The 11,144-nt window shown below is 37.2% G+C and overlaps 1 protein-coding gene across 1 annotated transcript; it reads right to left on the bottom strand.

Annotated features, from left to right (window-relative positions):
* Positions 1–2,030: 2,030 nt before the first annotated feature.
* LOC136268278 (sideroflexin-2-like) lies at positions 2,031–9,476 on the bottom strand. The gene is made up of 12 exons (XM_066063565.1): positions 9,358–9,476; positions 9,153–9,304; positions 8,925–9,095; positions 8,777–8,875; positions 8,658–8,733; positions 8,332–8,417; positions 7,157–7,217; positions 7,043–7,109; positions 6,942–6,991; positions 6,846–6,895; positions 6,739–6,786; positions 2,031–2,246 (listed from the first exon to the last, which is right to left on the bottom strand). The coding sequence occupies exons 2-12, from the start codon at positions 9,296–9,298 to the stop codon at positions 2,147–2,149; spliced, it is 954 nt and encodes a 317-aa protein (XP_065919637.1). The 5' UTR covers positions 9,299–9,304; positions 9,358–9,476; the 3' UTR covers positions 2,031–2,146.
* Positions 9,477–11,144: the final 1,668 nt, after the last annotated feature.

Below are 11,144 nucleotides of genomic sequence, written 5' to 3' on the forward strand. Positions count from 1 at the left end.
CAGCTTCACCGTGCAATGCTAATGGGCTCCTAAAACTAAGGCCAATGAAACTTGATTAGTAGTTTTGCATCATCGCCCGCATGCTTTTGATACACCACATGGAATTTCATTATTGGTTGAAATACTCTAATAGAGCAGTCAATTTTGCTCTAATGGAACAATCAGCTATACTCTAATGGAAAAATCACTTGTCATATGGATTAGTAACGTACTTTAGCTATATTTAATGCAAGAGTAATCAATATGACTAGATCTCACTTTTTTTGGCAGAAATCTTCATGTTTGGGATGTGTGTTGTGCTTTTGGAAAATAATGAATAATAACCGCCCACCTGCCCGCATCAAATTTTCAAAAATCTGAGCAAGAAACTGGTAATCAAGTTTCATTGGCCTAAGGTACTATAAAAAGTAAAAAGCTGTTTGCTGCTAACTATATTAAGGTGAAGCTCCACCATATATATTTAAGTGCAGCCACTCACTTGTAATGAGTATATCAGTAATAGGGTGCATATATAAAATTAATGCTGTTATGATACCACAACTGATTACTATACAGTAGCAATGCCAGATCACAAATCACAATGACATTTTTCATGTAAAGTATGTTTGTGTCATGACGTGACGTACATACAGGCAAGTAGCAACTGCTTTTGTTGGTGCTGCAAGTGGTGTAACACTTGCATCAGTTTTGTTAAACTCGTTATACTAGAAGTAAGTAATTAACTAGTACAGTGGACCCTTAAGTTCTTCAAGCCTTTGTCTATAGGTTCTCCTAGAGAATCGACTGTTCAATTAGAGTATTTTGTCACTTTATAGCAATGACTCTTTGTGAAGTGCTTCCCAGGCACTTTCAGAAGAATAGAGGATAACTTATGTACCCATTGTTCATTTTTCTTCTTTCTTTGGCACCATCACTGTTAAAGAGGTTTGTGCCATTTGGAGGAACGATTGCGACCAATAGTGTCAACTTCCCCACAGTGGTTAGTTGTGATGTTAACGGTATAATTAATTTCAAGTCGGTTGTCTATGAGATCTGAGAATACTTAATATAAATGCATAAGAGTGTAACTTCGTGTAGGCCAGCTGCCAAAAGGCTACAAGCACTACTTAACAATTTGTGCATTTTGTTTCTGTGAATTCAATTGGCTACAATGGGTGACAAACAGGAAACATTGTATATAGAGAAGGTTTTTCCTGAGCCCTGAGGTGTCCTGATTTCAGGAGTCAAAGTGTGTGTAAAATAGGTAGTAATGGACTGATCATACTATTTTATGCCAACAGATCTTTCTTCGTGGCTTATCATCTTTCTTTGTGGCTTATCATCTTTCACTGTACTGTATATAATAACTATTATTATACTCATTGGGTAATTTCAAAGTATATATGCTCGTGTTCATTACAACCATTTTGAAATGAGTATGACACTTATTATCAAGGTGTGGATATTTTAGGGTGTCCTTTTGAGTGTATATTCCTCACTGTGTGGATGAATCAGAATCACTGCAGTATGCTTGGCATGAGATATAGGGTATGATTTAACATCTGAACATAGTTTTTACAGCAAATGATTGAGTTTTTTGTACACCCACTCAATTAATCTGATCAACAATAATGATGACAGTACGAGCATGTTGGTAAGGTGCACACAAAGGAAAGGTTTGCACACATTTGTGTAACCTTGCACAGGGATCGCATCAGAATCCAATAGCCACTTTTAAAGTGAATGCAATTTTGCAGCCAGAGCATGGGTGGGATAACGAATGTTGAAATTTACGTTTGAATGTTAACTTACCATACAGTTTTTGACATTATACTAGCAAACAAACTAAGTATTATGAACCACTATATTAGGCCAAAATGCATGTATACATGTAACAGATGTAAATATAATCTCCCAAACATTGTTTTTTTACCACATACGTTCCCTGCTTGTTGCTATAGTCACCAAAATAGACTTATGGCTTGAATTAAAACACCCTCTATTTGGTTACATATACAAATAGACTGATACCTTAGATATTTGATAAATACTTAAAATAAACATTTAATAAATTTAAAAATACACACATAAATATATTACAATAAAATAAATATTCAATGCTCTTGCTTCACCAATGTGGTTACATATATATACAATCTGACGAATATCATAATCCTTTATTAAAATATACTCTATATATTTGTTGATTGTATTTCTTCCTAATTTCTTGTTGAAGTAAAGACTCCAATTGATTAAACCTCAGTGAGCTAGTGATAATATACAAGATGATATGTGACATATGTCATTATATCCCACAGTTTAAAAAGCTATGCTGGGTTATAAATACCATACAGCTAGACAGAGCCACTGAAACTGGTTATAACAACTACAAATGGCATTGTTATCACTTGGAAACATTACACAGTTCTGCTACAACTGCAATAAAAAATACTCAAATCTTTACCCACCAATGCTATAATAATGTGATGGTTTAAATGTCAAGAAATAGTTTGTGTTGATGTTTGGTCTGTATGGTGTAGAGTCAACTTCTTCCTATAATCTTGGGTTCCGTTGTTCTTTCATCTTGAGCAATTCTTGCTTAGACCTTGCATGCCATGATATGCCACTTCAGCTACCCCAACCAAAGGCAAACACACTTGCAATCGGATACCACTACTTTGTAAAATCGACTGCTAATTAATAGCTTGCATAGTGTCTCTAGTAACTACGAAGTTAAATCTCCACCTAATTTGACTGAAAGTGTGCGTACTATACAAAAGGCTTAGTCTGTGGCAAAAATTGGTCCAGCCTCAATACCCAGGTTTTGCAGTGAGTATAGCAACCATCCAGGCAACCAATTGCAAAAAAAATGCACTCGGTAAGATGATATAGATACCAGAGTACTGCATTATATCGAGATACCTTAATAGAGCAGTCAATGATTCTATAGAAAAGTCACATATTCTATTCCTAAATGTGTGGAAGAAATGATTATAATTTATAAATGATTATCACTAGTAGCTAAAGCTGGCTACTTGATTTGTCTATTTATTTGTTGTATAGACTAGCTATATGCATGCCACGCCTGGTGATTTATTTGTTTATTGTACTGGACAGCCAGCAAATCACTGTACGAGTTGAATAATCTTATCTGTGACTCTAATCTATAGATAAAAAAGTATGACTGAATATTTTATCGCCAAACAAGAGAACTGTAAATGTTGAGGGCAACCCTATATGAGGTCATTGCATTAACATGCATGCAGTGGTGCAGGTGAATTGTTACTAGAGGTGTACCGATATAAGAAAACTAAACCGATCCGATACCGATACGATATGGATTAATCATTTTGAAACCGATACGATACCGATACGATATACCGATATAACTAAGTGTAGCTATTTATATTTGAGGAACCACGTATACCATGTTTAACTTTACTTTAGCTACTGAAGAAACTACTGAAGACAGTCTTAAGATTATTGGCTATGCTTGGTTACCCATGGTGGTGTGGCCTCTATTGACAGCTCAGACTATAAGGCACCCACAAATATAATAATATTATAATACATGCCCCTGCCAAGATTAGTCTGGATTACTCCGCATTTTAATGGCTTGTAGAGATGGCTGGTTGTTTTATGCTGTGCTCTTGGTTCATCTTATTGCTGTTTCCCCAGGCCCACCACTATGAGCGTTTGTTGTATGATTGGCAAGCTTTGTGACAACAAAACAGTAATTATCTATGCACTTAGATGGCTTCATGGAGCGTACTATTTTTGGACAAGGAAGATAACTGCTGTTTCCCGCCCTTGTTAGCTAAATAATAGGGTTCTCAAGATAGTTCAGTTGTATATCGGTGTATCGTATCGGTTTTTAGCAGCAATATCGGCTCCCACTGATATAGTAGAAATGTTCATATCGGCCACCGATACGATATGTATCGGTATATCGGTACACCTCTAATTGTTACTACAAATTACACTCCTGTTTAACAATAGAGTGCTGCATACGGCTTTATGAATTGATATCAGTTGCCACTCGCCCAGAATATTATCACAAGTAGGTAGCTATTTCCAGGTAGCCCATGGTTGAAGCCTTGTGTAAGCATTGAAAAAAAATCATGTTTTAAAATGGAAATGCATTTTGCAGTCAGGCAGAGTTGGGGAAGTTACCTTTTCAAAGTAATATATTACATATTACATAATACTTTCTACACAATGAAATATATTACAGTTACATATTACTTAAAATAAAATGTAACTTAATAATATCAAACGGTACTACCGTTTAAGTAGGGATCGTGGTGAATGTTTCGCGCGCCGCCAAATTTTCCGCCTTTAAAAATCATCCTAGAGATATCTTACGAGACGAAAGCCACCTTTACGGAATAGTACTAGTACATAAAACAGCATTAAATACAACGAAACACTTACAGGTGGCCGGATATAAAATTTTTAAAAATCGCCAAAATCTCCAAATTTAGTACAACTGCCTCACTGCCTCACTCACTGACCACATTCGCAAGCCTAGAGCCCAAACGAAGCAGCGCACGGTCACCATTTTACGCTACAACAACAAGCTCACCAGTGGGATATGCCTTTTGGGGTTCCGACGAGTGTACGCCCTGTGCGCCTTGTCTTTTCTTTTATCTTCAATCAGGCTGCTTGTCTTCTTCTTCATCCAACAAAACCATATCGAGGCGTTAATTTTCCATATCAACACTTTCTTAAGCAGCATAATAGACGCCACAAAATTATTTAAGGTGCTTAGAATACGCTACTGTAGCTACGGAGGTACCAGTACTCCACGATAGGCCACAAGATCACGCCCATTCTTTATTCTACGTATATCAATCTATGGATCGAGACCATGCCCCTTTTACGCTAGCTGTGTGCTTGTCCAAAAAGGGCTCGGAAAAAGGGTGTGTTCATTGTGGTTTCGATCGATTATTAAACTAGAGTATCTTGAATCAGCCTACTAACTTGAAGGTGTGTGGTCAAAACCACGATGAACACACCCTTTTTCGAGCCCTTTTGGACAAGCACACATCTTTTGCAAGCTGACTCGAGATACTCTAATACAGCAGTCACCCTAATAGAACAGTCACACGTTTATAGCTAGCTGTATGCTTTAACAAAAAACTAAACAAACTAGTATATTAAAAATTTTGATGAAGTAGGGATTCAAGCAATAAAAAGTAGTGAAACAAGAGATGAACAATGGTAATTATTACAGCATAGCTCAGTGGGAAATCCCTACTTTGGCATGGTATAACAATTATTTTGTGCTCATTACCAAAGTAGGGATTTCCCACTGAGCTATGCTGTAATAACTACCATTGTTTATCTCTTGTTTCACTACTTTTTATCGCTTGGATCCCTACTTCATTTTTAAATTCAAAATTTTTAATATACTATTACATATTAAGTTACTTGTGAAATGCTTAATATTATTATCTGTAAATATTAAAGTTACTGAATGCAAGTAACTTCACGTACTTTAATATTATGAATTAAATTAACACTTCAGCATATATGCATGCAAATCACATGTTTTCACACAGACGGTGGGCATTAATAGCAATGGTCTATGTGGTCAGTCCAATGGACCGGGCCACATCCTTTAATATAGGTGAAAGGTTAATGGATTGAGGTAATGGATCACTGAGTAGTTTAATGGATAGTAAATAGCAGTATAAAAGCCATTTGTAATGCATTACTGACTCATTGTTGCTCATAGTATTACTCGTTACATCACGCTGATCGCTACTCGTTACGTAATATTATTACTTTGTTTGTTACTAGTAACGAGTTAATAGTTTCTAAAAGTAACTTAAGTTATATTACTTGTATTTCGCAATGTAACACGTTATATTACTTCAACTCGCAAATTGTAATATATATTATGTAACGCGTTACCCCATCTCTACAGTCAGGCTGACTACAAACTGCATTCAGCAGGTACTTTTAGCTAGTACAGCATTAGCTATAGAATCCCAACCAATTTGGTCTGGCCAAACCATGTATTTTGGTATCCAAAAATGGTCCAGTTTGGATGACCTGGGCAGACCAAATTTCGGACTGTCCAGTCATGGTTGCCAGAAAAGGCTCAGTTGGACTGATTTTTCCTGGACCATTTTCCATGACATTGCACATACTCAAACAGGGACTTTGTCTAATATCCGTAAACTCCTGCTCACTATAGGATATAAAATACACCATAGATATATCCCATATATTTGGATGGTATTGTTGCTATTACACTACCTTGGTCTCGTGTAATAACAACAAAATCATCCTTATATAATTACTATGTTATATACACCATACTAAGGTGGAGGGTGGCACCCCCAATACCTGGTATTTAAATTAAGGGTCAGTTATAACATCTTACAGTGTGTAAAGAGCTGAGCCAAACAGGATTGGAAGATTTTAGGCGAGCGATTATTGCACAAGTCATGCAATAAGTGCAATATGAAGATTAAAACACAATTACTACATGCATAGAGACATTTTTGTTAAAAAGTGAACCAAATGACATGGTCAGTAAAAGAAAGTATGACATGTCTCCACTATGAGACTCAGAATGGATGTAGACATCAATAGTATTATCATGTTATAACAATGCAGAATGTAATATATTGCCTTCATGATAATACTGCCTTGTGTGGCAGACACATGATAAAGTGACATTTGCAGTTTATACTACTGAGCCATAACAGGTTAAAAGGATGTCCACCCTCCTCTACCTGCACTTACCATTGCTGAGGGAACAAGGAACAAGCTACTGGCACTGTGATCATCATACTACAATAACACAAAGAATACACAACATATACATGCAAAGTATTTTACTAAATGCTTACAATGTTCCTGATAGTAGTACTTGAGTACAAACTAAGAAGAATTGTCCTCGCTACAAAAGATCAGTTGAGACTTGTGAGCCAGAACACTGAACTCACCTTAAAGAATGGCCTTTTCTCTAATACCTCCATTAGAATAGGTACTACCACTGCAGATGATACCTTGTCAGTCACGGCTATTTGTTAACTTATTCACTTACACATTACTGGTCCATATAAACATATTCTAGACAATAACACCTGACTGATTCCTTTAGCAGCAGCAATCTGTGACGCAATGAACACATCATTGCTTGTGTAATCATTTGACCCACCCTTGATTTGCCCAGAACATTTCCATCTTTGTCAGTCACTACTATCCCATCAATTAGTTCCCTGTGTGTTTAATACAATACACAAGTGTGTTTCGTATATTCACATCCACAATGACACAATTAGAAGCATTTTAATCATTACAGTCAATCATACAATGCAATGCTATGAGTTTACAGTTTACGAGTCATTCTAACGTGTTTCGTATAGATAACATGATTGAGTGGGATATGAATGAAACAAATGTACAATTCCCAAGAGAACCAAGCATGTCTATATATGGGCAGCTACACAAACAATTATGTGCTAATGATAAGGAGAGATGACAGTATCTATCAATGAGACATTCGGTATTGAAGTGGAATTGACATGCAAGACACATCACCTGACATGAGGTGCAGAATGTGCACATGTCTGCTAAAAGATAAGGTGAGACCGATGACTAATGCTGAGATAAAAGTATGCAATAACAAATCTAAGGCTCTAAAAATTAAAAGTGCTATTTACTGCTAAGCTCAGCGTATTTGTATTAAAGTCACATATGTGCATAAGTGTGGCCAGTACATCAGTTACGGTGCAGTGATTCTGATCTGCCTGCATATCGTGGTATATACACTGGAACCCCTCAAAAGGGACACACTAAAATGTATGCACCTTGATAATAGTGACACAATGATACCGGAACCAGCCTTATTTTTGATGGTATAGGACTTGTATCAGTAAGAATACAAACACCCAACACCAAACAATTTTTTTAATCATGTCAATCAATTTTCAATGTGGCAACACACATAATGAGTCAAACAGTGTTGAATGAGAGCACACAAGTGGTATGGTTACTAGAACAGTGGAAGGCAACTGATTAGTATCAGTCCATCACTACTTGATAATTAGGACACTTGTCCATGGTCCTCCTGTGTGCATACAACTGGATCCCTGAAATCAGGACCTCAGACTAAAATAACAGTCCCAAAATCTCTAGAAAAAAGGGGGCTCTATTATACTCCCTTTCTTTGCCACCCAGTGTAATTTGTGATTGACTGTTAATAGAAACATAGTACACCAAAACTTGTAACTTTATAGTAGCTAGCCTATGTATGTGTAGTTTATCAGATAATCTTAATTATGCATGTGTGTATTCAGATTACGCATATAACCAATTTGAAAAGCTACATACCTTTGTCTCATGGTGGGGATGTTGACACTATTGGCTGCGATCATTCCTCCAAATGGCACAAACCTCTTCAACAATGATGGTGCTGTCTGCACAGGATAAAATAAATGTTAAAAATACATTGGATATATAGTGGACCCTGAGTTATCCTCCAATTATTCTGAGATTATGATGGCAAAAATGCCTGGACAAGTAGTAAAATTCTCCGCAAACTCACTTTACATAGTTGACAAAATATTCTTAGTCTAGACAGTCAGTTAAAAAAAAAAAAAAAAAAAAAACTAGACAAGGGCTTTGAGAACAGAGGGTCCACTGTACTAGTTGCTCACTGCTAGTAATGAGTTTAACAAAACTGATGCAAACGTTGCCCCACTTGCAGCACCAACAAAAGCAGTTGCCACTTGCCTGCATGTACGTCATGACACAAACATGCTTTACATGAACCAACCATTTTTTGATTTGTGATCTGGCATTTCTGTTTGTATAATTGATGTTAGCACCAAATGTCTGAGCAGCAAACTGCATAGCAATTAATTGTGGCAGTGTCCTAGCAAAACAACACTACATTATTCCATCATATTATGTCACTAATTTACTTGTAGAATGTTAGAAGACCTCCGGTTACTAACATCCCACAAGGTACCTGTGCACACATACGCCCTGGTATATTCATTTCAGCTCCATTGTCAGGGTGGAAGGTGGAGTCATATATTACATGTGCCCTAACGATTTCCTCTTTAGTCAAGTGAGCCAACGGTCTTCCTTCCCTTTGATACACCCACAAAGGAGGATGGAACTAGCTTAGTCACAAGATATAAACTCACTGATAGGTGGTGACAGTGTTCTTTGCTTTGTTCAGTGTATTGTTAGTAGAGAACACGAGACGAGGGTCGGTCACGCGAGCATAGTAGTTTAGCCTACCAATGAAGGTTGACTGGTCCCATGGCAACACACCCACGTGTTCCACCATTTTTTACTGTACACACGAGATCGGTGTAACCTAACGTTATAGTATATTAAAAGTCTTACCAGTAAATCGATTTCTAGCTGAATTTGTGACTGTTCATTGCCGACCATTCCACGAGTGGACACTGTATTTTTCGCGCAGGCGCTCACCGATGAGGAAATTACAGTCTCGTGCCACACTGGGCCCGCGCTAATATCGATCACCCGACTAACACTAACGTACAATTACAATACAAATTACAAAGTGGGAGTTGTTAACTGATTCATAGCCGGTTAGATAGATTAAGCGGACACTCACAGCTAATACATAGACTGTTCCATTGAGGGGCTGTTTCGGGGGGGGGGGGGGGGGGGGGGGTGGCTAGCTACCCACTATGTATGGCCATAGATATACTAACCCCAGGTACGGTTAGTATATCTATGGTATGGCCTTGCAGCCACTCAGCGGACTCCTTTCGTAACAAATTATTTGCATACTTTGTCAACTAAATCCCTGGGTGTATCCATTCACTGGACTGGATTATTGGACTGGACTAGCAACTGGATTCACATAAATTTGCTCAAGTACTTTTTTCACAGAACTATACTAAAAGTGATTACATAAAGTAGTGTACCATGCACACATACATGGAGGGCTCTCCATGTCTTGCATATTAGAGGCACTTAGTTATCTACTAAATGGCACGACTTCATAATTAACTGTTTGAACTCTTGTTATACACTTTTGATGTAGTTAAATTTTTCAAATACGTGCAGCTCTAAGTAATACTTTCCTGTTTGAAAGCGTGTGCACTGATGGGGAAGTGTTTCTCTTGGTTAACTGCTGTAATACTTCACTTGTTGCTATTTACAAGTATTATAGACCAAAGAGCAGTGCAGACTACTGAAAGGCTATGGGCAATGCTATAATCATTTCTTGTTACATAACATAGGCATAGCTAAATGCATTGCGTAAAACTTGTCAATGTGCACTGTTTTACAAAAGAAGGCTAGGGAAGACAGACAGATGCATTAGTAGTATTATAACAGTGAGCACATGCAGTGCTTGTATCATTGCTAGCAGCAGGCAGATTTTTTTGACAACAAACTACACTGAGGCTTTAGTGCAATTTTTTGTGAGGAATGTGCAGGTTTTATGTCTCATGGTGAATGGTGTCAATTTCTAAAACACTTTTGCAGTTAAATCTGCATGGCTATAAAGGGCGAGTCCAGTAGTCCAGTCCAGTGAATGGATATACTCCTAGGGCTGTGACATAATGCGACAGCATCAAACTTGCTAAATTTTTACAGTTGGCTATTCAATAGCAAGTATAGTGAAAAACATCAGGAAATATTAAGGTAATTAATGTTTATTTATTAATTTATTTTGTAAAATGTATGCAGCTTGGCTTGATTTCTTCTAAGCTCTAAAAAGGTTGGCCAGGTGTAACCTTTTTTTTTTTTTTACTGTGAAAACTTCACAAACAGAAGAATATACACAGATATAATATAATAAATAATGTTAGCTATTGATTGCAAAATAATAGTTACATAGCAGAGATTTGAATATGTCAGTGTTTTCCGCTTCAAAGATGTAGCGAGGTAGTTTGTTCCATTGCCTTGATGTTGATGGTGTGAAGGAGTACTTGTAGGTGTCAGTGTTACAAAATGGTTCAATGAGTCTGAACATATGGCATGATCTGGTCTGTACCTGGTATTGTGATGTCTGCAGATGAAACTCGGGTATGTATTCAGGTGGTAAATAGACATTTTGTTTAAGAATGTTGTATAGCATAGTTAAGGAGAGCTGTTCTCTTCGAGACTCTAGTGATTCCCACTTAAGTTCGTTAACCATCTGTGTTACACTGGCA

Source organism: Dysidea avara, chromosome 10, assembly GCF_963678975.1.
Source record: "Dysidea avara chromosome 10, odDysAvar1.4, whole genome shotgun sequence".
Classification (NCBI taxonomy): domain Eukaryota; kingdom Metazoa; phylum Porifera; class Demospongiae; order Dictyoceratida; family Dysideidae; genus Dysidea; species Dysidea avara.

Coding starts and splice junctions, on each gene's coding strand:
- LOC136268278 (XM_066063565.1), bottom strand. CDS start 9,298: ATGGTGGAACACGTGGGTGTGTTGCCATGGGACCAGTCAACCTTCATT. Junction 7,218..8,331: donor ATCCCCACCATGAGACAAAG/GTATGTAGCTTT, acceptor TTAAACACACAG/GGAACTAATTGATGGGATAG. Junction 2,247..6,738: donor TCCTTGTTCCCTCAGCAATG/GTAAGTGCAGGT, acceptor TATTATCACTAG/CTCACTGAGGTTTAATCAAT.